The sequence below is a fragment of the Musa acuminata genome, chromosome BXJ3-5 (assembly GCF_036884655.1).
Source record: "Musa acuminata AAA Group cultivar baxijiao chromosome BXJ3-5, Cavendish_Baxijiao_AAA, whole genome shotgun sequence".
Classification (NCBI taxonomy): domain Eukaryota; kingdom Viridiplantae; phylum Streptophyta; class Magnoliopsida; order Zingiberales; family Musaceae; genus Musa; species Musa acuminata.
Window position 1 is genome coordinate 8,996,083 of NC_088353.1, and position 23,629 is coordinate 9,019,711.

Sequence of the window (23,629 nt, forward strand, 5' to 3'; positions counted from 1 at the left end):
GATGGTTTTGTGGGCTGACCTCGGGGCTTTTCCGCATGTTGTCTTTTGTGGTCCTCGTGCTTCCCAGCCTCCAATTCCTTGGCCACCATATATTGATTGGCTCGCTGGAGCATTTCTAGGATAGTCACCGATGGCCTCTCGATCAACGACCAAAAGAACCCGGATAGACGTAGTCCCATCAAGAATGCCTACATAATCAGAGAATGATGAGTATTGGGGACTGCTTTGATTTTGGTGATGAAGTGAGCGACGAAGTGGGAAAGGGGCTCATCGTCCTTCTAGCTCAAGCCAAGAAGCATGACCACATATGGCTTGGGCCAAGCACTGGCCAATAAGTTGAGCTCGAACTCTCTTACGAGCTGATCAAAGGATGAGATCAAAGAAGGTCTCAACCTGTTTGTACCACATCCGAGTCGGACCTTGGAGGGTGGTGAGAAAGGCCCGACATATTAAAGCGTCGGATGTGCTATACAGAGCCATTTGGGCCTAGAAGGCGGTGACATGCTCCACTGGGTTGGAGTAGTCATCGTAGGCCTCCAATGTCGGGAAGCGAAAATTGAGGGGAATCGACTTGTCTTGGATCTCTGAGACAAAAGGAGATCCCCCGAAGGTGTCTTTCCCATGTTCTTCCTTCTACTTGTGAAACTCTCTCTGGACCTCATCTAGGCATCGATTAACTAGGTGCAATTGAGCCCTGAAAGAGTTAGTTGAGTTAGATGGCAGAGTGTCCGACTTTAGACAACTCATGGCGGCTTATGGGGCCTTTGGGGTACCGTACTCCGGTGTCAGTCTTTGGCCTCTTGACTATTCTTCATTTGGCAGGCAGGCATCCACCACTCAGGGTTGTCGGTCGATCGTGGGAGGGTCCTTAGGCATAGGGGAGAGAGTTGGTGGGGTCACAAGCAAGGGCAATTGCGATGGCACTGTTGGGTGAGAAAGCTGGCGGATAAGGGGAATGATATTTGCATCATCCCAATCAAAGCTTGAACCTGATGGGTGAGCCTAAGGAATACCTCGGCGGAGATGACGGAGGGTCTCGTGCTCCCCTTGGGGGGAAGAGCTTGGGGTCATTAAACAACCACTAGTAGTGGCTCAGGGTCTGGGACGTAGCATTTCCATCTGCATGCGGAGGGAATGGGAGTTGTCCCCTGAGGTCGAAAGTGGAAGGGGTTGCATGCATCCCTTCTCCAGGACGCTCGCGCGAGGTTGGTCGACGGTTGGCGTTCTTGCAATATGGACCCTCCTTTTAGCATCAAAAATGTTTTGTACCTTTATATTGTGATCGAGGTATCAGCATGACTTGGCCCGTCTCAAGTGCACAAGGTCACCAGCACAGCTTGAGTTGGAGTGTATTAACCCGAGGTTTTTTTGAGGGGGCGTAGGCCTCGTTCTCCCAAGTGGAGATTGAAGATCACTCATTTAGTTGTCTGTCGGATGCCTGAACACAAGTCAAAATCAGAAGGGGGATTCCCAACTTGACCCCTTTGATGTTTAAGTAAGCAAGAGTTGAAGATGGGAGAGTTGTAGTATATGTGTGTATGAGGTTCGACTCCAGCACTATTCCTGGGGGTGGTTTTTATACCTGTTGTCACGTGTTGACGTACGTAGATGTTAATGGTTGTTGGCATCTTCGTACGTAGATGTTTAAAGGCACCATCGCCATGGGTGGTCAGCTCGTATGTTGAGACATGGGCACAGTCTGATTTGTTCGGCTCTACTTCATTCGACGTTATTTCATGCCTCTAAAGTAGCTCAGGACAGGGATACGCTGCTCCGTACAACCTCGAGCAGTGTTAGTGGAGTGTGCTTGCTGACATAGACGATAGGTGATTGCATTGAGGTGTTGAGTTGACTCGATGTACCACATTAGTGTTGAAATAGCGTGTTAAGTCCGTCGTGATAGTCGAGTGTCCGTAGAGTGGATATCATATATAATATCCCACCTTGGGTGTTTTAGTTGGATCAACAGTCTGGTCAACAAGTAGCAGGATGTATCCCACCCCTTCTTTTGGCTGTTTTTCTCAAAGACCGCGGTAAAAGAGTAGTATGAGTAGCTCCAACATCAAGTCCCCACCAGGGAAGGGAATGGAATCGCGGGCGAGCCAACTTGCACTGGAAAACACCAGCCATGCCAAAACAACTCACCGCCACGGCAGCTGCTGACATGCGTACATCTCTACTTCCATGTCCTATCCTGCACAACGAAGGGCATCATACTTTTAACAGGTTGAACATTGAAGGAACAGACGGAATTGTCTGCCAGTGTGGCCCCCAGGACACGGTTGCAGATTACCCGTGTGTTTGATATGGGACAGCCTCGCCATTGCCCAGTCCATGGACGTGGCATCCTGCGGGCCGTTGACCACGCGGCCCCCTGCGAGACAAAAGTAGAACAGCCAATGGACGTCAAAGCAAATGCATAGAATAGACAGCACGAGCGGCTCGCACCTTCCTGAAACCATCCTTGTCTTCCTTTCTACAACAAACAAAAGAGGGCGTCATATGACACATCTTTCCAACTCGTTCCGCAAACAATTCCGCTTGTCGATTACCACGCAGCTTCCTCGCCCGATTCACTTTGGATTTCCGCGTCATTCTCGCCCAATTCCCTGCTTATAAATCGCCCACCGTAGTGGAACGGGTGGTCACATCTCCCTGCACAAGCCACAACCCCCAACCCCCAACCCCCACCGTGAGATCTTGGGGGAGCACCAAGGAAGAGGAGGAAGTCCTTCGAAGTGGAGCATCGAAGAAGAGGAGAAGATACTTGCGTGTTCTTTGTGGTGTCGACATGGGGTTCCCGGCGGGCTACTCGGAGCTGCTTCTGCTGCCAAGAATCCTCCTCCACATAGCCCTAATCCTTGGCTCCGTGCGGCGGCTCGTTTTCTGGGTCTTCCACGCGGTCGGCCTCGGTGACCTCGTCGACTCCGACGCCCCCTGGCCCGAGAACAGCGGCCACAGCCAGCTCGACCATCACCACCACTACCACCAACAACCGTCGCAATTCCGGTCGGTGTCGGCGATGCTGATCCAGGAGGCGCTCCCGGTGGTGCGGTACGAGGAGCTGGTGGCGGCGGGACAGCACGTCGGCGGCAGTTGCGCGGTCTGCCTGTGCGAGTTCGAGGACGCGGAGGAGGTCCGGCGGCTGACCAATTGCAGGCACGTCTTCCACCGCGGCTGCCTTGACCGGTGGCTGGAGTACGACCAGCGGACTTGCCCGCTGTGCCGCACGCAGCTCGTTGGGGAGGAGACGCAGGACGCCCTCGACGATCAAATGTGGGCCGCCGCCGGTGTCCCGGATTCGTACTACGACGACTACTACTCATTTCCCTTTGTTTCACCCTCGCCGTCGAGCCCATCATCTCTGCTTCTTCCCCACCAGCTGTTTTCTTCCTACTAACTAAACCTGCAAATACAAGAAGGCAGAAGAAACACAAGTTCGGATCGGCCAATTGTATATATATGAATGACACTGAACGAGAGAAACAGGGTGTGATCAAGAAAGAAGAAGAAGAGAGAAGGTGAGGAACACTGTTTCTTCCTCTGTAGCGCGATAGGGGATTGAAATTTGTTTTTCAGTGTTTAGAACATTCTTTCTTTTCTTTCAATTTCTGTTCTTCTCCTTTCCTTGGGTTGTAAAGCTGGTGTGGCAACATTAAGATTGAAAAGGATTTCTTCAAATTACGTTGATAAGAATATCCATTGAATTCATTCAGAAGGAAGACGAGAAGGGCAGAAGGAAAAAGAGGAGACTATCCATTGAATTCCTATCTTTTCTTGATATTAAGGAATAAAGATGAGGAGGAAGAGTTTGGAAGAAGAGGAGAAATAGGAGGAAGCGCACCCGAAAGAGGAATGCGGCGACCAACAGTAAGCTCGAGAAATCATGCGATGTTCGGCGGGGGAGAAGAGGGCTCACGAAATCATGAGCCCTAATTGACAACTACAATTTTTTTTTTGTTTTAATTGGATATCATCCGAAATGGAGATGATCCGTGGACCCGTTTTTACTCATTGCTCAGACAGATAAATGCGGGTGGATACGAATGAACCCAAATGAGATTATGATTCTTGCTCTTCAGAAGAATTTTTATTTCGGTATTACATATAGCCTCTCAATTATACTTTTTATCTTAGAAAAATTTTCACATAGCATTTCGATAATTATAGATTATCTCATATATTGGAACCTTTATAATTCTTATATTTTAAAAATTTATATCAAGATCTTTATAATTATAAAGTAAAATAATTGATCTCATTTTTCTAACTCGTCAGTTGCACCGACGGAATTATCGATTGATTGATGTGCTGAATTATCAATTTTACGAATGATAAAAGAGTTATTTGAGTCGTTAACCAAATCGTACACGGGCGGTGGGCTTACGTGGCCTCTGCGCACGCCAACAGCGCGTGAACCGGGCGCACCCTCGCCTCCGTCGTGCCCACAACCATCGCCACCGCTGTTGCCGACTTCGCTGACGTTTCCACCTCCATCATCGCGATCTGGGCGAGGAGAGACGCGTCGTCGCTGGCCGCCGCGACGGTGCACGCCGTCGCTACCTCCCGTTACTGCAGAGACTGGGCGGGAAGCCCGGAGGGGGCGACATGATGTCGTCGAGAGTCGGGGCGGGGCCGTGGACGCGCCGTGCGGGGGCGGTGAGGTAGGCGGTGGAGATCACCACGAAGACGAAGAAGAAGAAGAGCGTCCACACGTCAAGCGGCTCCGCAACCTCTGGCAGCCACTGCATGCCGAAGTCGAAGACGACTAGGTGTGGACGGAGTTCACGGAGGAGGGACTCCACTTGGGGCCTGGTCCCGTCCACGGCGGGCTTGAGGAGCTTGGCCGCTGGTGACGCCGGGGAGAGGTCGGCCGTGCTATCGACTCCCAAGGGCAGGCCGAGCACAGCCGACAGGTGGAGCAAGACAACAGAGGTGGACATGGAGGCGGGGAGAAGCGACTCGATCTGTGAGACGTTGGCGTTAGCGGAGAGGAAGGTGATGCGCACGCCACTCCCGGTAGCGCAGGACGAGCGTGCGAGCTGCAGCAAGGGGTTGATGTGGCCGAACGCGAGGTAAGGGAACATGACGACGTGGAGGTCCAAGTCCAGGAGGTCGACGTGGCGCCACCCTATTGCTACCGCCTATTTCTTCCATTGAATTAAAAGAGTGAAAGGACCGTTTTGCCTATTTGGTGTACAAGTCGCGTGATGTGTCTTTTTAAATAAAGCTGACGGTGTAAGTAAAAATGAAATTAATTACTTTACTTTCATAATTACAAAAAAATTAATATAAATTTTAAAATATATAAATTATAATATTATGATTATCTAAATATATAAAATAATATATAATTAGCACGGGGAAGAGAGCTCATAAAATCATAAACCTTAACCGATATCTATAAAATTATTGGATAGGACAGAATCACCCACCATCCAAAATGGGGATGATATGTGCATTACTTTTTGCCCAACCAAGTAAAGACCGGTTGATATACATCAACCCAAATAAAATTATAATTCTTGCTCTTCACAAGAATTTTTATTTTAAAATTGTAAATAGTCTCTCAATAGCATCATGTGTGAATTTTCCATAAAAAAATTTGCATAGAGCATTCTAACCTTCAAAAATTCTCATAAATTATTTTTTATAATTAAAAAGATTAATTTATCTTTATGTTTATCTCGTCACCTTTATCACTGTCTTTTTTTTTGTTTATCTCGTTAGACTTATCGTTGCCTCTACGAATCCTACCGAATTCATTTTGCCTTTGTGCAAAGAAAAAGGGGGGTGTGGTAGCGATCGTCTTTACATGCGGAAGGAGAGGACCCTCGTCAATCACGTGTGAGAAAGGAGAGAATGTTTAAGGGGGGTCATGAGCGGAGGTAAAGACAGATCAAACAGAATAGACGTAAGGGGAGACGATTTGATGGGGGCTAACGATAAAATGATCATTAAAAAAAAAACATTCGGTAGAAATTTTTAAAAGTTAAGATGTTCCGTAAAAATTTCTCAAAATTTTTTCTTTCAAAAATTTGCCTTGTATTATTTGACCTAATTCTTTTATCTGCGGTAAACAGAGGAAGATGGCCCTCAAAAAGAAAAACCTTCTTGGAACAAATTGAAGAATGAACTGAGCTACTTTCCCGCTATTAGCACTTCACACTTTCAGTTCCTCCAATTCTTTAAGCTACAGCTGCAGGTCTCACTTCTGTATACCTGAAAGAATTTTCCCAGATATCCTCGATGAAAATTTTATAATAGCAGAATTCTAGAGGCAACATTAACTCCTAAAAGGCATCTCTATATGATTCAATTCCAAGAGTTCCATTTTCAAATAATTATTTCAAGCAATTCGAATCAACATGTAGTAAGTAGTACGAGAAGAGATACTAATAGTGGTGGGCAAGAAAGCTACCATTTGTACACAACCAAACCAACTAAATGAACAAGTGCATCCGACGACCATAAAAAGATTTCATTCTGGACGGACACCAAGACGAAGCTGCTTAAAAGGACTCGATGTATTTATTATTCTCTTGCCAGCAGAAAGATGCCTCCAGTATCATTCGAAGCCGCTGCTTCCAGAAAAGAGTCATTTCATGATGTGTCAACACTTTCCAGTACTCAAAAGTGATGGTTTGAGACCTACACACAATCAAGCTATTTAACCGATGGCCTAGGAGAAGAAAACCTTGGGAAAAAAGAAAAAACCCTTAAAGAGAAAATACATCAAGAATTAGGGAAAACAGCAAAGTTACTAGTGGACAATTGACAAGGAACATGACCCATTAAGAAACTATAATTTAATTTACAGTAATGTGGCAGCAACAAAGAACAGACAGCTAATGCACAAAGAAGCTCATTCATGATTAGAGTTAGATACTTGTGCTGGTGACCATTACTTGTCTAGTTTATACCCGAACACCAAGCACACACAAGGAATAAGTATAAATAGAGTGATTCACGACGAACACAAAGAAACCATAAATGGATTACGCAAATTTTTATGCAATTTAATAGCATTATCAGTAGCATCATTTACACAGACCTCGTGGATGAGATCATTGCAGATTTTGCATTCACCTGGCAATAGAAGGATGACAGGTGCTGAGGAATACCTACCTATAAAATCTGGGTACATGATCTGCCAAGTTGAATCGTAAAGTTCAAAAGATCAGAACCATAATTAAAGCTGGATAAAGTCATCTTCTGCAACACAGTGGAAGATGACATTACCCATATAGAGCTTTCTGTTCAGTAGAATCCCTAAATTACACAAACACCTGAAAAGTCCAAAATGCATGTCAACCGTGAAATTACAGACCCAACTGATAGAGATATAAAAAATAAAATAAATTTTTATATACAAACAAATATTAGAATGTTATAACAGACAGTGAAATTAAATATAAATCATAATCAAATAGAATATATAGATTTACATAAAAAAATCTATCTCAAGAGTAAAAACCATGAGACAAAATAGAGATAATCTACTATAAGAATAATGAACGTACAAATCTTCGTTTTTGCCCAAAACCCAAGCAACAATCTCAAAAGAATAACTAAGATACGAGGATTATATCACTGTGCACAATATCCAAATTCTCCTTGAGTAGTCACAGTAAGAATCTCTTATAAATCTGATCTAACCTGAGATGAGAATACTGCCTAGATAATTGAGAACAGTCTCTCTGCGTTGTCCTTATCTTCTTCCATTTTTTCTCTTATTTTTCAACCATTTTCTCCTTTTTTTTTTTTTTTAATCAAGTTGCTATTACAATTTTCTGCCCCTACTACTATAGTTTTCTCTTTTTTTTTTAATCAAGTTGTTCCATAACTCTTTAATGTGAAACCATGATGACCAGTTGTCGGCATATCTTTTACCTTTCTTTTGGTACGATCTTTATCAACATGTTTGTTCCGTTGTCATCTGTGTGAATTTTCTAAAGCTGCAATTACTTCTCTTTAATTACATTTCGAATCCAGTGATATCTGACATATATATGCTTTGACTTAGAATGAAAGGTTGGGTGCTTACACAAATGAATGGCACTCTGGCTGTCATAATTCACCACATAGTTTTTCTATTTCAGCCCTAATTTTTGTAAGAATTCATTCATTCATAACATTTCTTTGCAAACCTTTGTAGTTGTAATATATTCTGTCTCTATGGTGGAGAGAGCAATACACATTTGTAATCTGGATTGCCATGACATAGCTTCCCTTGCAAGAGTAAGTACAAAATCTGATGTGGACTTCCTCGTATTAATATCTCTTGCTATATCTAAATCTGTGTAACTTGTCAACATAGGTGGTCCACTTCCAAATCTTAAACAAACCTTAGAGCTTCCTATGAGATATCTAAAGATCCACTTCACTACTGCCCAGTGTTCTTTGCTTGTATTTGTAAGTAATCTGCTAGTAACACCCACTACATATGTGATGTTTGGCCTCGTACATACCATCGTGTACATTAAACTTCCAACTACTGAAACATAAGGAACCTTTTGCATTTTCTCTTTCTCCTCATCACTTGATGGACTCTGTTCTAAGCACAACTTGAAGTGACCTGCAAGAGGAGAACCAATTGGCTTTGCATTGCTCATACTTAACCTTTCTAGTACCTTCTCGTTGTATTTCTCTTGTGATAACCAAATCTTCTTATTTTTTCTGTCATGAAAAATCTGCATGCCCAATATTTGTTTTACTAGCCCTATGTCCTTTATTACAAAAGATTCACTCAGTTCCTTCTTCAATCTATCAATTGTAGACATATCTTTCCTAAGAATAAGCATGTCATATGTTGAATCTCATATTTTAATGATGAAACTAATTGATAGTGTTTATGATTTGATCCGCGTTTTAAGTGACGTAGGATGTTTCGATCAGGATGAGACAATTAAAGCAGGAAGAATCATGTTGTGCTAGGGGAAAACATGTCAGAAGATTGGACGTCGAGCCGGTGGATCGGTCGATGTATCGACAAAAGGCTTCGAGCCATGGATTCGGGCATCGAGCCAAGAAGAGTGGATATTGCGCCAAGGATATTGGAGTTGCGAAGTCAACTGGCTGATTGGGCAATATGCCACAAGAGATGACGATACGTCGAACAATCGAACGAAGCGTCGAGGGACCAATGACATGCCGGACAACATGATTAATGCTTAGTATTAATTGTCTAGATCGAAGTATGTTTTACATGTGTAGGATTAACTATGATAGTATGTCATGAAACAAAATGAAGTCTGCGAGTCAAGGACACGATTTCGTTGAGAGTTTGAGAGTTCGTCGGAAGTCTAGACGTTCATCGGAAATTCTTTCGGAACCAGTCGAGAAGTCTCGGAGCTAGTCGGGAGTCCGCCGGAACATTATCGAGAGATCGTCGAAAGTTCGCCGGAAGCTCGCTGGAAGAATAGACTTACAGACTTGTTTAGCTGAGATTATATCTTAGATTTCATAGTTAGCATGTAATTAGGTTTGGATTTGGGCCAACCCAATTAGGGGCTAGCTAGGCCCATGTAAGGATTATGTTGGGCCCAATAAGAGGCCCAAACAGTGGCCCAATAAGTCTCATTGTCGTGGCACAGTCTTCAAGATTGTGTCAAGTAATGATACTACTAGTCTGGGTGGTTGTACCGCCCCTAGCAGGGTGCCAGGTAGTGGTACGACCAGTCTGGGCGGTGCTACCGCCCAGCACAGCACCCCAAGCGGTGGTACCACCAGATTGGGCGGTGGTACCACCTAGTGTAGTGTTAGTGTCAAACTGACCACCGGTACTGCCCGTGCCCGGGAAACCCGGGATGAGATGGTTTTAGGCTCCAAGTTTGAATCAACTTGAAGCCTATAAATATCCCTCTCATCCCTGGTTAAATCATACAAGCACAGAGGATTAAAAAGTGAGAAAACATTGTTGCAATCTCTTTAGAAATTCCCTCCTCCACTCTAAGTTTAGAATTCTATAAGAGAGGAATGAGTACTTGTAAGGGTTGTCTCCTAAACCCGTGAAAAGAAGAAGAGAGGTGTAAGAAGGAGGTTGATCTTCGCCTATAAAGGAAGATCGATAGTTGATGCCGGTGGCCTCGAAGGAAGAGGAATCAGTGGAGTGGATGTAGGTCACGACGACCGAACCACTATAAAAATTGGCGTGTTCTCTGGTTTGCATTGACTTCCTGCTATTTACCTTATTGCAAACTGAATTCCTCCTTCACTATGTTTACGTACAATTTCAAGTTAACATCTTTACAAAACCGATTTTATCGAAACGAAATATTTTTGAAGACGTGATTTTTTCGCTACACTAATTCACCCCCCCCCCCCTCTTAGTGCCGACCCATGATCCTAACAATTGATATCAGAGCCTCGTTATTTCTCACTTGGTTTAACACCCAAGAGAAATGGCTATTTTCGACTTTCAAGAGGGTCACTCTCTCATTCGTCCTCCCTTTTTCAATGGGATGGATTATACATATTGAAAAACTCGAATGAGAGTTTTCTTGCTTTCTTTGGATTTGAACTTATGGAACATTGTCGAATCCGATTTTAAAAGGTCTTCTCTACCAATGAAAGATTGTAATGATTTAGAGAAGAAGACTTTTTCTTTAAATGCTAGAGTTATGAATGTTCTATTTTGCACCTTAGATAAAACTGAGTTTGATCGGGTTTCTTTGTGCGAAACGACTTTCGATATTTGGCATATTCTTGAAACCACACACGAAGGCACAAGTAGTGTTAAGGATTCTAAAGTTAATTTTTTGATGCATGATTTTGAACTATTTTATATGAAACCAAGTGAAACCATTGGAGATATATACACCTATTTTACGGATGTTGTCAATGATTTAAAAGCACTTGGTAGAAGTTTTTCAAATTTAGAACTCGTTAACAAGATTTTACGATCGCTTTCTAAAAATTAGGATTCGAAAATAAAGGCTATTCAAGAATCAAAGAACTTAAACTATTTTCCACTCGAAGAACTTATAGGGTCTTTAATAACCTATGAAATGACGTGCAATGCACGTAAAGGACTTGAAAACCACCTTTCAAAGAATAAGAAGGATTTTAAACTTAGAACATTTGAAGACCACTCGAACATAAGCTTAAGTGATGGTGAAAATGAACTCCTCACTAAGAAATTTAAAAAGGTCATGAGACAAAAATTAAAGAATAAAAAGAACGAAACTACTTGCTTTAAACGTAAGAAGAAGAACATAAATTAGGATGAATCAAGCTCCTCCGAAGATGAGGAGAAAATCAACAAAGGCGATGTGGCAAACTACGCCTTAACCGCTTTCAATGATGAGGTAATCGAAATCCCCCTAATTTATTTCGAAATTACTTGATGCTTTTCATGATGTATTTTTTTTTATTTATTTAAAATAATTATTTTTCTTGAAAATTACATGTTTAAAAATAAAAATGTAAAAATTATGACCATGCTAGTAATTTTAAAAATGATAATAAAAATTAAATGTTTTATGTTAATGGAATAAAATGTTAGATTTAAATCTAATGATGATCCTATGAATGTTTTTCAAGAAGAAATAATGTGTATTTGATTGAAACCATGCTTAATGTCTTAATGAAAATATTAAGAAGTTTGATATCATACTTAATGATGATGCATAGATTTTGTATCGAAAACTAAGCTAGAAAAGTTAGATTCACCTAAAAAGAAAAATATATATTTTATGATAAACAAACAAAATGATTTTGATTGAAAATATGAAATCATGCTTGATGAAATAATATAATTTAAGATCATGCTTAATAAATTTATATTTCGAAATTATGCATGATGATTCTTGCGATTTATGGATTATCGATTTTTGTCGTAATGAAAGTTGCTTTTTTGGTTTTGAAAAAGATACATGTTTTGATTTGGCATAAATGAAAAAGCATGCTTATATGAAATTGTGTAAGTGTTGACTATTGTATATTTAATGATGCATAATTATCATGCTTAATAAATTTTAAAATTATGCATGATGATTTTTAAGTAATTTATGGTTTATTGATCTTGATGGTTTTTATGACGAAATTTATTTTTCAATTCTAAACGATTGATGATATATATATATATATATATATATATATATATATATATATATATATATATATATATATATATATATATATATTGGCATAAAAAGGACAAAGGCATGCTTGTATGAAATAAACTAAAAAGAGGAAAGCTTTCTCCTTGAAAAACATCTCTATCTTATTGATTTTTTGATAAAAAATTAATGAATCCATGTATATTATGCTTTTGTGAATCTCTTGGACTATGAAAATGATTTGATGAATTTGAATGAGTTTTATCGAAATCATAATTCCTCATGAAATCTTTTATATGAATCAAGATTTTTCATGATCTCCTAAGAACTCTTTACGTTATTTATTTAAGAGGAGATTTGTTAAAATGAATCACGGTTTCTCTTGATTTCTTAGAATTATAACTTGAGTATTCTTTTTATAAATCAAGATTGTTTACTATGATTTTTTTCAGTATTTGAGTTATTTAAAAAAATCATAATATATCTCTTAATATTCACAATTTGGTTTCATGATTTGTCCATCTCATTACCAATTTTTATTGTTAATTTTCATGTAATGATATGAAATCATGCAATACTCATGATATTATATAAATAAGAAGTTATGATCTTGATAGGATTTAATGACATTTAGATATCATCATGATTTGAAATACTATGATTTGTTGCTAAAATGATGTATTATGAATGTCTTAGTATTATCATGTATGATATGCTCAATATAATGATGAATATTTTGAAAATAAATATTTGTATCATGTTTGATGATTTTATATTTTAATAATATGCATGATGAGTTGTAGTGATGATTGATTTATTTTTAATATCATGCATGAAAAATAAAATGTAAGGTTTTGAAAGTGTGCATGTTTTAATTTAAAACTATTATGATGCACAAACATATTAAATAAAAAAGGGGATTGATACTTCAACTTTGTCAGGTACGAAGGTCGATAAAAAGGGAAAAGAATCACAACATTGTATTCTTCCCTTCTATTTGACAATGACATAGGGGGAGCAAATTTTGCAAGCTTGATAGCTTGCATCTTTCAAGAAGAAGCAAAATGCTTGCTCGTCCAAAAATGATGCAAAAATCTTACCAACTTTCATATGTGTAAAATTTGCTAGCTTACAAATTGCAAGGAGAAGAACTTGATATCTTAAACATCACCAAAAATTTACTACCTTTCATGATGTAAAATTTGCTAAAATTGCTTGCTTGTAATATAAAGAGAAGCAAATAGTTGCTATCTCAAAAGAAGCAAAAGTGCTATCTTGCCTATCCCAAGAATCAAAACATGCTAAATTTGCACATCCTAGCTTGCATGATGTAGAACTTGCTATCTTGAACATCACTAAGACTTGCTAGCTTGCATAACGATAAAACTAAAAATTATATTTATTATGCAATGTTTGATATTATATCTCAATTTGATAGTTGGAACTTCTCCTTTTTGTTGATGACAAAGGGGGAGAAGTATGTTGATGTTATGCATGATTTTATCATAAAATATTGGTTAGATTGTTGAATCCAAGAGTTTAACTCAAATATGCCATATTGATAGGGGGAGGTTTTTTAAACTCTAGGAGTTAAGGTTAACTCCGTCATCAATTGGTTATCATCATAAAAAAGGGGGAGATTGTTGAATCTTGTATTTTGATGATGAAACTAATTGATAGTTTTATGATTTGATCTATATTTTGACTGACGCGGGATGCTTCGATCAGAATAAGACAATTAAAGCAGGAAGAATCATGTTGTGCCGGGGGAAAACATGTTAAAAGATTGGACATCGAGCCGGTGGATCGGTCGACGTATCGATAGAAGGCTTCGGGCCATGAATTCGGGCATCGGACCAAGAAGAGCAGATATTACGCCAAGGATATCGGAGTTGCGGAATCAACTAGCCAATTGGGCAATAGACCGCAAGAGAGGACGATACGCCGAAGAATCAGACGAAGCGTCAAGGGACCAATGACATGCCAGACAATATGATTAATGCTTAGTATTAATTGTCCAGATCAAAGTATATTTTACATATGCAGGATTAACTATGATAGTATTGCATGAAGCAAAATGAAGTCTCAGAGTCAAGGACGCGATTTCGTTGGGAGTTTGAGAGTTCGTCGGAAGTCTAGACATTCGTCGGAAGTTCTGTCGGAACCAGCCGAGCAGTCTCAGAGCTTGCCATAGAAGCTCATCGGAACTCGCCAAGAAGATCGTCGTGAAGTCCAGGAGCTTGCCGGGAGTCCGCTGGAACATTGCCGAGAGATTGTCGGATGTTCGTCAGATGATCACCGGAAGCTCGCCGAAAGAATAGACTTACGGACTTGTTTAGCTCAGATTATGTCTTAGATTTCGTAATTAGCACGTAATTAGGTTTGGATTTGGGCCAACCCAATTAGGGGCTAGTTAGGCCCATATAAGGACTGTGTTGGGTCCAATAAGAGGCCCAAACAGTGTCTCAAGAAGTTTCATCGTCGTGGCACAGTCTTCGAGACTATGTCAGGCAGTGGTACCGCCAGTCTAGGCAGTTATACCGCCCCTGGTAGGGTGCCAGGCGATGGTACCGCTTGTCTGGGCGGTGGTACCACCCAGCACAGCACCTTAGGTAGTGGTACCGCCAAACTGGGTGGTGGTACCGCCTAGTGTAGTGTCAGTGTCAGACCGCCCAGTGCAGGCGGTGGTACAGCTCGTGCCCGGGAAACCCGAGATGAGATGTTTTTAGGCTCCAAGTTTGAATCAACTTGAAGCCTATAAATACCCCTCTCAGCCCTAGTTAAAGCACACAAGCACAGAGGATTAAAAAGTGAGAAAACGCTACTGTAATCTCTTTAGAAATTCCCTCCTCCACTTTAAGTTTAGAATTCTGTAAGAGAGGAGTGTGTGCTTGTAAGGGTTGTCTCCTAAACCCATGAAAAGGAGAATAGGGGTGTAAGAAGGAGATTGATCTTTGCCTATAAAGAAAGATCGATAGTGGATGCCGATGGCCTCGACGGAAGAGGAATTGACGGAGTGGATGTAGGTCATGACGCCCGAACCACTATAAAAATTGGCGTGTTCTCTGGTTTGCATTTACTTCCTGCTATTTACCTTATTGCAAACTGAATTCCTCCTTCACTATATTTATATACAATTTCAAGTTAACATCTTTACGAAACCGATTTTATCGAAACGAAACGTTTTTGAAAACGTGATTTTTCCACTGCACTAATTCACACCCCTCTTAGTGCCGACCCCTAATCCTAATATCATCAACATAAAGTAAGAGAATAATAAAATCCTTACTAAACCGTTTGATGTATACATGATGATCTGAAGTCATTCTTTTATATCTATTTTTAGTTATAAATGAATCAAACTTTTTGTATAATTGTCTTGGAGCTTGCTTCACCCCATACAAGCTCTTCGTCAACTTGTAGATAAAGTTCTCTTTCCTTTTGACTTTGAAGAATTCTGGTTGCTCCATATAAATTTCCTCCTCCAAATCACCATGAAGGAAAGCTGCCTTTATATCTAGCTGCTCAACCTCCAAGTCTTGGCTAGCATCAATACCAAGAGCAACACGAATAGAAGACATATTAACAACAAGAGAAAAATTCTCTTCAAAGTTAATACCTTTCTTTTGACCAAAGACTTTCACAATCAATCTAGCTTTGTACTTTGGTTTAGAATAATATTCTTGAGACTTCAACCTAAAAACCCACTTGTTCTTCAAGGCCTTCATTCCCTTTGGTAATTGCACTAAATCATATATGTGGTTCTTCTGCAGAGCATCCATCTCTTCTTGCAGAGCAATTAACCATTTCTTTTTCTGCTCATTTTTAACTGCTTCATGGTAATTCTTTGGTTAACTTGTATCAGGAAGAATCACATACTCATCTGTAGAGTATCTTATGGAAGATTGACGTTGTCTAGAAGATCTTCTCAATCGAGGTTTTATGGGAAGTTGCTCTCTAACTTCTTCTTGCTCAATATGTTCTATAGGCAGATCAACATCGGGCTCTACAACATCTTTCTGCACATCTCCCCCATCACCCTGATATACTAGAGGAGTAACTGGGTCACAATCTGCTAATCCTTCTATAGAAATCTTGGCTGGTGCCTTCTTCTTCAAATCCTCAAAGGTTTGATCCTCAAAGAAGACCATATCTCTGCTTTTAAATGCATTCTACTTTTCTGGATCTTAAAGCCTATAACCAAACTAATCATATAAGTAGCTAAGAAAAATACATTCTTTAGTCTTACCATCCAGCTTGGACCTCTCATTGTTTGAAATATGTGCAAATGCATGATAACCAAATACTCTAAAATGCCTATAGGAAATATCTTTCCTTGACCATACATGCTTTGTAACATCACCATCTAGGGCTATACATTGTGACAAATTGATCACATCAACTACAGTTCTCAAAGCCTCATCCTAAAACTTTTTCGGTAGCTTGGCTTGTAAAAGCATACATCTGATCTTTTCCACGATGGTGCGGTTCATCCTCTCTACAATAGCATTATGCTGAGGTGTATCAGGAACTGTCATGTCATGTTATATACCATATGACCTACAATAATAATTAAATAATCTTGTGTATTTACCACCATTATATGATTTTATGCATTTCAATTGCCTTTTTGTCTCCCTTTCAACTCTAGCATGAAACTCTTTGAAGACATTAATAATATGATCTTTGGTCTTCATAGCATAGGCCAAAACTTTTCTAAAAAAAATCTATAAAAATGATAAAATAAAGTATGACATTGATGCCAGGAACATTAACAGATCCATCAAGAGTTTTTGTTCTCAAATGACCATTTACATCTGTATAAACTGTTGAATCTCGTATTTTGATGATGAAACTACTTGATATATGTTTATGATTTAATCTGCGTTTTGAGTGATGCAGGATGCTTCGATCAGGATGAGACAATTAAAGCAGGAAAATCATGTTGTGCCGAAGGAACATGTCAGAAGATTGGACGTCGGGTCGGTGGATCGGTCAACGTATCGACAGAAGGCTTCGGGCCTTGGACTCGGGCATCGGGCCAAGAAGAGCGGGTATTTTGCCAAGGATATCGGAGTTGCGGAGTCAACTGGCTGATTGGGCAATAGGCTGCAGGAGAGGACGATGCACCGAAGAATCGGACGAAGCGTCGAGGGACCAATGACATGTCGGACAACTTGGTTAATTGCTTAGGATTAATTGTCTCGATCGAAGTTTTGTTTTGTTGTGCAGGATTAACTACGATGAAAGTTAGACAAGCAGCAGGAGTTGCGCCGGAGTCAAGATCATGATCACGTTGGGAGTTCGAGTGTTCGACGGAAGTTCGGACGGTCGTCGGAGGTTCTGCGAGAACAGATCCGAGAAGTCCGGAAGCTTGCCAAGCGAAGCTCGTCGGAACTCGCCAAGTGGATCGTCGCAAAATCCAGGAGTTTGCCGGAAGTCCGCAGAAGGATCACCGAGGGTTTATCGGATGATCGACGGAAGTTCGCCGGAAACTCGCCGAAAGAAGCGATTGACGCATCGGAGCATAGCTGCAGAAGTTGTCTTAGAGTTAATCGTAGTTAGCATGATGATTAAGCTTGAAAATGGGAGGTGATCCCATTAGCTTAATCTTGGGGCAATTGGGCCCCTGAAAAGATTCAAATTGGGCCGAATGGAGCGAACCATTCGGACCCTGATTGCACCAGGCCGTGCAACCGCCTAGGCCAGGAGGTGCAACCGCCAGGGCTGCGAGACTGGGCGGTGCAACCGCCCCAGCCAGGCGGTGCAACCGCCCAGAGCTCAGTCTTCGAGCTAGACTGGGCAGTGGAACCGCCCTGACAGAGAGGTAGCACCGCCTGAGCTCGGTCTTCGAGCTAGACTGGGCGGTGGAACCGCCCTGACAGAGAGGTAGCACCGCCTGAGCTCGGTCTTCGAGCTTTGGCAGAGCGGTGCAACCGCCTCAGTCAAGAGGTGGCACCGCCGGGGGCTCTGTCTTCGAGCCAGACTCAGGCGGTGCAACCACCTTTGACAGAGAGGTGCAACCGCCTGGGCTCAGTCTCCGAGCTCTGCCAGGCGGTGCAACCTCTCCAGTCAAGAGGTGCAACCGCCTGATCCCAGAATTCTGGGATTTGATCGATTTGATCGTTTTGAGCTCCAAATTTGAACTGGGATGGGGCCTATAAATACCCCACCCATTCAGCACTGAAAAGATACAGATCCACACCGAATTCTTGATATTTTCAGTGATTCTAAGAGCTCAAATTTGTGTAAAGTCCTAAAGTTCTCCTCCTTCTGTTCTTCAAGTCTTGAGTTGTAAAGAGAGGAGAGAAAGGATCTGTAAAGGTTGTCTCCTGAGCCTGTCAAAAGGAGAGAAACTGTAAAAGGGCAGTTAGCCTTCGCCCATTGAAGGAAGGCAGCTAGTTGACGTCGGTGACCTCATCGGAGGAGGAAGCCAAAAGTGGAGTAGGTCAAGACTGACCGAACCACTCTAAATCTCTGGTTTGCTTTTACCTTGAGCACTTTATCATTACTGCAAACCTCCTACATTGCTACTGCCCTCTGCGCCTTTACGAATGAGTTTCTAAGCTCTGATCTTTCAGAATCTGCATTCAAACGTAAATCGTGTTTTCGTACGATCTTCACACTGCAGTTTAGACGCAAAACTGCTTTCTACGTAAAACGCTTTTCAAGGTTCAAAACTGCTTTTAGACGCAAAACTACATTTAGACGTAAAATTACGTTTAGACGTAAAACTGCGTTTAGACGCAAAACTGCGTTTAGACGTAAAACTGCGTTTAGACGCAAAACTGCGTTTAGACGTAAAACTGCGTTTAGACGTAAAACTGCGTTTGGACGTAAAACTGAGTTTAGATGCAAACTGCGCTTAGACGCAAACTGTGCTTAGACGCAAACTGCGCTTAGACGCAAACTGTGTTTAGACGCAAACTGCGCTTAGACGCAAAACTGCGCTTAGACGCAAACTGCACTGTGATTCTGCTTTTATATCGAAATCGTTTTTTTATCGGACGAACGCAGCTTTCATTTTTAAAATCGCTGTAAGATTTCCGCTGCACTAATTCACCCCCCCCCTCTTAGTGCTCTCGATCCTAACAATTGGTATCAGAGCGGGGTATTTCTCATTTCGGATTTACACCTGAGAGAAATGGCTCTTCAAGAGGGCTTTTCGGTCTTTCGTCCACCGTTGTTTAACGGATTGGACTACACTTATTGGAAAACTCGAATGAGAGTTTTCTTGATTTCTACGAATTTAGACTTATGGAGTATCATTGAAAACGGTTTTCAACTTCCCTCCAAACCGATGAACGAATGGTCGGATTTGGAGAAGAAGAATTTTTCTTTAAACGCAAAGGCTATGAATACCTTATTTTGCGCATTGGACAAAAATGAGTTCAATCGGATTTCTACGTGTGAAACGGCTTTTGACATTTGGCGAATTCTTGAAATCACGCACGAGGGAACTAGTAGAGTCAAACACTCGAAAGTTAACTTTTTATTGCATGATTTTGAGTTTTTTCAAATGCAACCAAGCGAGACTATAGGCGACATGTACACCCGTTTCACGGATGTCGTCAATAGTTTAAGAGCTCTTGGAAAATGTTTTTCGGATTTTGAACTCGTAAACAAGATTTTGCGTTCTCTTTCTAAAAAGTGGGATTCAAAAGTAACTGCAATACAAGAAGCTAAAAATCTAAACAACTTACCACTTGAAGAACTAATTGGTTCATTGATGACATATGAAATGGTGCACAATGCACATGATGAACATGTTGAACACAATCACCTTCCAAAGAACAGGAAGGATTTGGAACTCTGGACAAATGAATGCCACTTGAGCGATGACTCAAGTGATGAGGACAATGATGAACAAACCAACCTTCCAAAGAACAGGAAGGATTTGGGACATAGAACATTTGAAGACCACTCGAGCGTAAGCTCAAGTGATGGTGAACTTAAACTACAAATGAAACGAAAATTAAAAAGCAAAAAGAATGGAACTACTTGCTTTAAACGCAAGAAGAAGAACAAAAATTGGGATGAATCGAGCTCATCTGAAGACGAGAAAGTCAACAAAAGCAAGGCGGCAAACTACGCCTTACTAGCCTACGACACTGAGGTAATTAAAATGCCTTTGGTTTATTTTAAAATTACTTGATGCTTTCATGATATATTTTCTTTTAGAATTAATTTTCTTGAAAATTACATGTTTAAAAATAAAAATACAAAAAATTATGATCATGCTGATAATTTCGAAAATGATAATATTGCATGATAAACAAATAAAATGATTTTGATCATGGTTAAGAAGTAATAATGTTTATCATGTTTGATTAACATTGTTGAATGAAATCACGTTTGATTTAAAGTAATGCATAAAGATGTAATATTAAATGGTTATTAACAATTTTATGCATGAGATTTTAAGTTATCCATGATCATGAGCTTGTTTAATCTTCTTGATTTAATTTCAAGATCTATAGCAAAAATCATGTCTGAATATATGAAAATGTTAATTTCATTCTCGGATTCACTTAACAATTGATATCCTAACAATCAGATTTTCTCATACACTTATAAAAAATATTTTTCTAAAATAGATTTGATGAAATGATTCCTGCTTATAAATTCCATCTTGAAATATGAATGATAGTGTGTTTGCTTGCAAAGATTTGTTTCACATTCATATCTCCTATGATTCATGTGCAGAAAAAGAATTTATAAATCATAATACAATGAGATTTCTTATGCAAAAATAAAGTGCTTTTGTGATTCTTTGCTAAAGAGAATAATCATAATCATGATCTTGATAATTATAACATGAAGCTCTTTATAAATCAAGATCGTTCATTATGATCCCTACATTTATCAAAAAGGGTTTCTTCAAATGAAATGCAATTCAATGAAGTGTCATATTGATATCTTGAAACTTGGAATATTTTAAAATGTGATCTTGATAAGAATGTTTCAAGTTGCTCTTTGTACTATATCTTTTCGAATGAATCATGAGCCTTGATATCATATATTTCATAATACAAGATTTATTTGCCTTATGTCTTGAACTTTCATGCTTATCTTAATTTGGCATATAAAGACTAAGGCATGCTTAGATGAAAAAGAATCTCTTAAAAAAAAAAAATGCTTTTCCCATCTAATCGAGATTAATGATTTCATGATATTTTGTGAATCTCGAAATTAATTTTAATGACTTGATTATGAATTTCAAGTTAATGATTTGATTTGAATAAGTTTTATCTAAATCATAATCTTGATCTTGCAAAATTGAAGTCACAAATAATATCTTGTGGTATTCATGGATTGAAACATTGTATGCTTAAATTAATCATTCTTCTATGTTTCAAAAATTCCTTAAAAGCCTTATGTGATGATTGAAAACTAACTTGCTTTATGATGAATCACGAATCATGACTTGATCTTATGATGTAAATGCTTTGAAATGATTGAAATATTTAACACTTTTATGCTCTTCCCCCTACTTTCTTCTTGTTTTCAATGATAAAATGGGGAGAAGTTTTGATCATGCATGGTAGGATATAATTTGACAAAATTGATACCATCATGATATGAAACATTTATGATGTGCAATTATGCATGCAATACTTATGCTTTCTAATTATGATGTGATATATTGCATATAATGTAAATCATGATTTAAAATGCTATGAGTGCCAAGTTACACATTTTGAGAAGAAATTGCTATATTGAAACATTAATGTAATTATGAATGGTGATATGATATCATGCATGTAATACTTCAATAATGATGCATGCAATGATAAAATATTCATGATGAAAAATTGTCTTGACATTCATAACTTGATTATTCATCATTTGTCATGATTTTGAAATCGTTGTAAAAGGAAAAGAGAACTACAAAACTGTATTCTCTCTTTCTTTTTTACAATGACAAAGGGGGAGATAGCTAGCTTGTACAAGTCAAGAAGATGCAAAAACTTGATTGCTAGCTTGCCTATTTTAAGTAGCAAAGATTGCTAACTTGCTTATTTCAAGAAGAAAAATTGTCTTCTTGAACATCACTATCTTGAATATCTCAAGAAGCAAAACTTGCAATTTGCACATTGCAATAGGAAACAAGAATCATGAGCTTACACAAGAAAGCTATCTTGCATTTGCTTTCGAAATTTTTGCTAGCTTATATATTGTGAAACTTGTATATCATAAAGACCGCTAGCTTGTTGGTCTAAAGAGAGCAAAATTTTCAAGAAGCAAGAGTTGCCTTCTTGAACATCTCTAATTTGCTAGCTTGCATGATGTAGAACTTGCTATCTTGAACATTACCAAAAGCTATCTTATATGCTATAAAACTTGCATATCTAAAACTTGATAGCATGAATGTTCTAAGCATGATGTAACACTTGCTAAATCTTCTAGCTCCAAGATTGCATGATGATAAAACTTGATACTATGTTTTTCATGCAATGAGTTGAATCAATATCACAAACGATTGATTGTGATACTTCTCCTTTTTGTTGATGACAAAGGGGGAGAAGTATGTTGATGAAAGTATGTTGATGACATGACATGTGATGCATAAGTTTATGCATATGTTCATGTTGACGTGTTGCAAGTATTCATGATGAATATTGCAATGACTTGAATTCAGTTTGAATTCAAGGTTCTATCAATATGGCATATTGATAGGGGGAGTTTGTTTAAACTCCGGGAGTTAAGTTTAACTCCGTCATCAAGTGGTTGTCATCATCAAAAAGGGGGAGATTGTTGAATCTCATATTTTGATGATGAAACTACTTGATATATGTTTATGATTTAATCTGCGTTTTGAGTGACGCAGGATGCTTCGATCAAGATGAGACAATTAAAGCAGGAAAATCATGTTGTGCCGAAGGAACATGTCAGAAGATTCGACGTCGGGCCGGTGGATCGGTCAACGTATCGACAGAAGGCTTCGGGCCGTGGACTCGGGCATCGGGCTAAGAAGAGCGGGTATTGTGCCAAGGATATCGGAGTTGCGGAGTCAACTGGCCGATTGGGCAATAGGCTGCAAGAGAGGACGATGCGCCGAAGAATCGGACGAAGCGTCGAGGGACCAATGACATGTCGGACAACTTGGTTAATTGCTTAGGATTAATTGTCTCGATCGAAGTTTTGTTTTGTTGTGCAGGATTAACTACGATGAAAGTTAGACAAGCAGCAGGAGTTGCGCCGGAGTCAAGATCATGATCACGTTGGGAGTTCGAGAGTTCGACGGAAGTTCGGACGGTCGTCGGAGGTTCTGCGAGAACAGATCCGAGAAGTCCGGAAGCTTGCCAAGCGAAGCTCGTCGGAACTCGCCAAGTGGATCGTCGCAAAATCCAGGAGTTTGCCGGAAGTCCACAGAAGGATCACCGAGGGTTTATCGGATGATCGACGGAAGTTCGCCGGAAACTCGCCGGAAGAAGCGATTGACGCATCGGAGCATAGCTGCAGAAGTTGTCTTAGAGTTAATCGTAGTTAGCATGATGATTAAGCTTGAAAATAGGAGGTGATCCCATTAGCTTAATCTTGGGGCAATTAGGCCCCTGAAAAGA

General features: G+C 39.9%; 2 protein-coding genes across 2 annotated transcripts; one reads left to right on the top strand and one right to left on the bottom strand.

Moving 5' to 3' along the window:
• The first annotated feature begins 2,636 nt into the window (after positions 1-2,636).
• Positions 2,637-3,684, top strand: LOC135637640 (brassinosteroid-responsive RING protein 1-like). The gene has a single exon (XM_065150307.1). It carries the CDS (start codon positions 2,792-2,794, stop codon positions 3,398-3,400), a length of 609 nt encoding a protein of 202 aa, XP_065006379.1. The 5' UTR covers positions 2,637-2,791; the 3' UTR covers positions 3,401-3,684.
• Positions 3,685-4,493: 809 nt separating this feature from the next.
• Positions 4,494-5,173, bottom strand: LOC103973174 (anthocyanidin-3-O-glucoside rhamnosyltransferase-like). Its single transcript, XM_009387676.2, has one exon. The coding sequence runs from the start codon at positions 5,085-5,087 to the stop codon at positions 4,560-4,562; it is 528 nt and encodes a 175-aa protein (XP_009385951.2). The 5' UTR covers positions 5,088-5,173; the 3' UTR covers positions 4,494-4,559.
• Between the last annotated feature and the right edge of the window lie 18,456 nt (positions 5,174-23,629).

What these genes read in the sequence shown, in the direction of transcription:
- LOC103973174 (XM_009387676.2), bottom strand. Translation starts at nt 5,087, where the DNA reads ATGTTCCCTTACCTCGCGTTCGGCCACATCAACCCCTTGCTGCAGCTC.
- LOC135637640 (XM_065150307.1), top strand. Translation starts at nt 2,792, where the DNA reads ATGGGGTTCCCGGCGGGCTACTCGGAGCTGCTTCTGCTGCCAAGAATC.